Source organism: Plasmodium malariae, assembly GCF_900090045.1.
Source record: "Plasmodium malariae genome assembly, contig: PmUG01_00_1, whole genome shotgun sequence".
Lineage (NCBI taxonomy): Eukaryota > Apicomplexa > Aconoidasida > Haemosporida > Plasmodiidae > Plasmodium > Plasmodium malariae.
The window spans coordinates 102,276-106,875 of NW_021638291.1; the positions used below are offsets into that span (position 1 = coordinate 102,276).

The following is a 4,600-nucleotide window of genomic DNA, read 5'->3' on the forward strand; positions in this document are numbered from 1 at the left end:
AATATAAATTATCTTTAAAGGTAATAAAAAAATATATAATTTTTCTACATTTATATAGTAATGTGAAATTATTTTTATTTTGTATATATCCCAATTTTATATGTATATTAATATGTTATGTAGATATTTAATATTATTTTGAAGTTGTATAAAAATGTATGTAGTTTATATTGAAAATTGCTAATTAATTTATATCAATATTATTTCTTTTTTAAATGAAATGAAATTAAAAAAAAAATTATTTATCTATAAACAATTCATAAATATATTACTTTGTTCTTTTTGATGACTTGGGTTTTAATTATATCTATTAAAAATATTTCTGCATTTTTTTGTATAAATTTTTTGTGTAATAATTTAATATTAAGTATATGGAGGAATTCATAAGTGTTAAAATATAAAAAAAATACAGTAAAATTTCCGTTATAAATGTAAAAGGATGCTAATTAATTTTATACTATAATAATGAAGGGAAAAAATTGAATTATGTTAAGTTCCTATATAATAGAAAACATTATCAAGTAAAAATACAATATATTAATATAAATAAAATATTTAAAATTTAGGCTTGCAGAAAATAATTCTGTATCTATAGATAAATGTAATAATGCTACGACGTTAATAAGAATATATGTATAAGATAACAATTCACCTATGTTATACATATTAAGGAAGTAAAAAAATAAATATATTTTAAGAAAATTTATATATTTCTTTACTATTTCTTAATTTAGAAAAAAATGGAATATTTAAAAAAAAAGGTTAAAAATATATTTTTAAACCATACATTTAATTAAAACAGAAAATAACTATTTATAATTAATTGTTATGAGAGTGTATATGTTGAAGCGTTCTAGTTTTTACTAATTAATTTTATATTATATATATGTAATATTTTACATTTTAAAACTTTGGCGCCTTATATTTAATATATAAGTATTAGCTATAAGTATAAAAGTTAAACGAGGAATCATCGTAGTAGATGTTGGTACATAAACAAGAGTTTTAATAAATGTCGTGACAAGTGTATAAATAATGAAAAACTATAAAAATACCATACTAATATTATTTGTAATGTTTTCAATTTTTTTTATTATTTAATTATTTACTTGGATAAATAATATTTATTGAAGAGAACAATAACAAAATGTTATATTTCAGGTGATTAAAATAATTCTCCGTGTTTGCCTGTTTTTCATAATTATCGTTGTTCAGGTTACAATTCATAAGGAATATAAATATTTAGTTATAATATAATTTTACTTCTAAATATATTTTTCGTGCAGTATATATTGTTCATACACATATGTCAATTTATTATACTAAACATTTAAAATTTGCTCTTGACTTTATGTATTTCCAAAGTAATAAAAAAAAATAGCACTATCCTTAAAAAAATAATAATATAAAAACTACTAATTCATACATTTAAGTAAAATACAATGTTATTCATTCTTATTTGTCATGTAAATATTATACCTTATATAAATTACATATATTTATAAATTTATTTCAATATAAGTATAATTAAACTAATGTTTATGCAAATAAAATTGTTGTAACAATTTTATATTTAAGAATTTTTTTTTTTTTTAATGTATTACCATTTCCTCTAATTATATGTATAATTAAAACAAAATTATAAAATTAAATAGATTAACATAAATACTTTTATTTTAGAAATAATTATACATATTAACCTTAATTAAATATTGTAATTTTATAAAATTATTGTACAAAAATAAAAAATTAGTTCGTATTTGCTTTTAGAGTACGTATTTTTTAAAATATTAGGAAGTACATAATATGTTTTTCATTTTAAAAACCTTATATCCAGTAGAATATTAAACTTAAAATGGAACTAATACATATGTTATAATCAAGGTAATACGATATATGGTTTCTTTCATTTAATGTTATTATTATTATTATTATATTATAATATTTGATTTAAAAAAACATTTTTTTCTAAAAATTAACGTTCACAAAATTAGGATAATTCATAGGATTACATCCTTAAAATTTGCAATAATTATTTTAGTACACAGAGGGATATATTATATATATATATTCTCTACATTCTGAATAGTGGATAAACTCTATATTTGAATAAAGAAGGCATAACATATTTATTTCTTAGTTTATTCTTAAATTTATTAATAAAACTATTATATAGTTAGTACTCTACAATAAGTAAATTATATATTTTAAACATTTGTGAATAAATTTATATCATTTAGTTTTAATGAAATTTATTTTTTTATTTATATAATATTAAGATAAAAATAATATAATTTGTTTTTAAAGTCATTTTACATTGTATACATGATAAAATCAATTATAGCTATATATATTTTGTAATATATTTATGAAAGAATAACAAATATAAATTTTTACATAAATATAGAATCTTTTGGTATTAGATGCATGTTCCATTATTATCAATTTGCTTCTTTTAGAATACATTTAAATATTAAATATCTATATAATGAATCAAAAAATTATGTTATTCCTATTTATAAAGATTTCTACATTTATACTTTTAACATGGGTATACGATTTTTACAGTGAGCTGGTATGAAAATATAATTTAAAGATATTTGCATTATTTATATTTTTAATGTTTTATTTTTATTAATAATTATTTCTATAGCGAACTATGTATCGTTTAAACAACAAATATGTGTAATTTTTTATTTTAGAGTACATTTAACAAAATTATCGATAAAAACTATAATCTTAGTAAAAAATTAGATACAAGAAATTATCGATTACTGGCAAAATATAAGCTGAATAGTCATTCAAATAATATGTGTTTAAAAGAAATATTTGAGGATAATGAAGAAAATAAACAAAGAGATTTATCTAATAATGAAAAGTGGATAAAAGAGAAAAACAAACAATCAAGCAGAAATTTATTAAATAAGGCTCAATACTATATAGAAGTTATAGATTATAATAATGGAATGTTTGATGGAAAACATTTTCATTTTCAAAAGAAATGGGTAAAAAAAAGGGATTTTGATACTTTTATTGCAAAGAAGAAGAGGATTGGTGATATATCTTTAAAAAAAATAAAATTTAGAAGTTATAAATTTGGATTTGTTATATTTTTTATTTTTTTTCTATTGGGAATAGGATTACCGGTATCCAGTGCATTTAATTTTTCGGATGGTAGTGACGTAGGAAATACTATTTTATCTTTTCTTCAAAGTAAGCTCGGTTTAGGTAGTAATGGAAATGCTTATATATTATTATTTGCAGTAACATTCATTATGTTAGCAGTCTTGATTATAATAGCTATTTATAAGATCTTAAATAATAATGAAAAATATCAAAAAATTAAGTTGATGATGGAGTAAAATGAACAATAAGTAATTTTAACTTTCTCATAAATTAATTATTAATAGAATATATTCTATGTAATATCTATACTGTTATATACTTTGTAGTATTATTTATTATATATATAATTTTATAAATACACATGTGTATAAGGTATCATTTTTGTACGAAGATTAATAAATTAAGTTTTATCTTATTTGTAGATTTAAATTTTTTAATGATTTTCATTTTGTACTATAAATTATTGTTTCAGAATAGATAAATATCATTGCTTAGTATATATATTTGTGTATTAAAAGCAGATTGGTATTAACTGTGTATGAATTGTATCAAAATTAATATATAATATAAAAATTAATGTAATTTAAATTATTCTATATTACAATTGATATTTTAAATGAAAAATACATATGTTCTATTTTTACCTTGTTAAATTCTAAAATAATTAAAGGTAGACGTGATGAGTAAGTTTCTTTGTTGATATTATGTTGAAAATAAAAATGTTTATTTTTGTATATAATCAAAAGAAGTGAATGTATTATGCTATATTACGTATATTTTGCTCAAAAAAAAATCACAACATTTATTATATAACATAAGTTTTATTAGAAATATATTATATAATATATTTATTACTTAATACGTTTTAACAAACCACTTTTTTTTGTTTTTTAATGGCAGAATTGGGGAATTATAAATATATAACTAAATAATGTGATTTTTTACAACGGATTATTTATAGCTGTTTACTAATATATATATATTCTAAGTAATTAGAATTAAATGAAAAGTTATAGTTATTTATTATTTTATTATTGTGACTAGTTATGACAATAATATAGTTTTGACAAATTTTCTTAAATATATCTTATATAAAAATATACATATATTCATAAATGTACTATATATTTCTATTATTTTTATTAATATTTAAAAAATATATTAATAAATTAAATTTACATAGATAGCAATATGTAATATGTTGAAATTATATCCCTTTTCCCTTTTCTGTGCCATATAATTAATATACCATTATATTTAGAGTAATATATTATATTGGAAGTGATATAGTAAATGTTGGCAGAGGTTTATTAAGAATTCATGATAATTCATAATTCATGTTCTAATATTTAATGTAGAATATCTCATAATATTATTCTTATAAATACATTTTATTAATATCGAAAAAATCATAAGGTAATATTGTTATGTTTTAACATACTTGACAAATAAAATGTAACTGTTATATTATTTT

General features: G+C 17.8%; 1 protein-coding gene across 1 annotated transcript; it reads left to right on the forward strand.

The window, feature by feature from the left end:
* Positions 1-2,488: 2,488 nt before the first annotated feature.
* On the forward strand, positions 2,489-3,362 carry PmUG01_00011700 (fam-m protein; the record flags this gene model as incomplete). Its single annotated transcript, XM_029003056.1, has 2 exons — positions 2,489-2,575; positions 2,703-3,362. 2 exons carry the CDS (start codon positions 2,489-2,491, stop codon positions 3,360-3,362), a joined length of 747 nt encoding a protein of 248 aa, XP_028858943.1.
* Between the last annotated feature and the right edge of the window lie 1,238 nt (positions 3,363-4,600).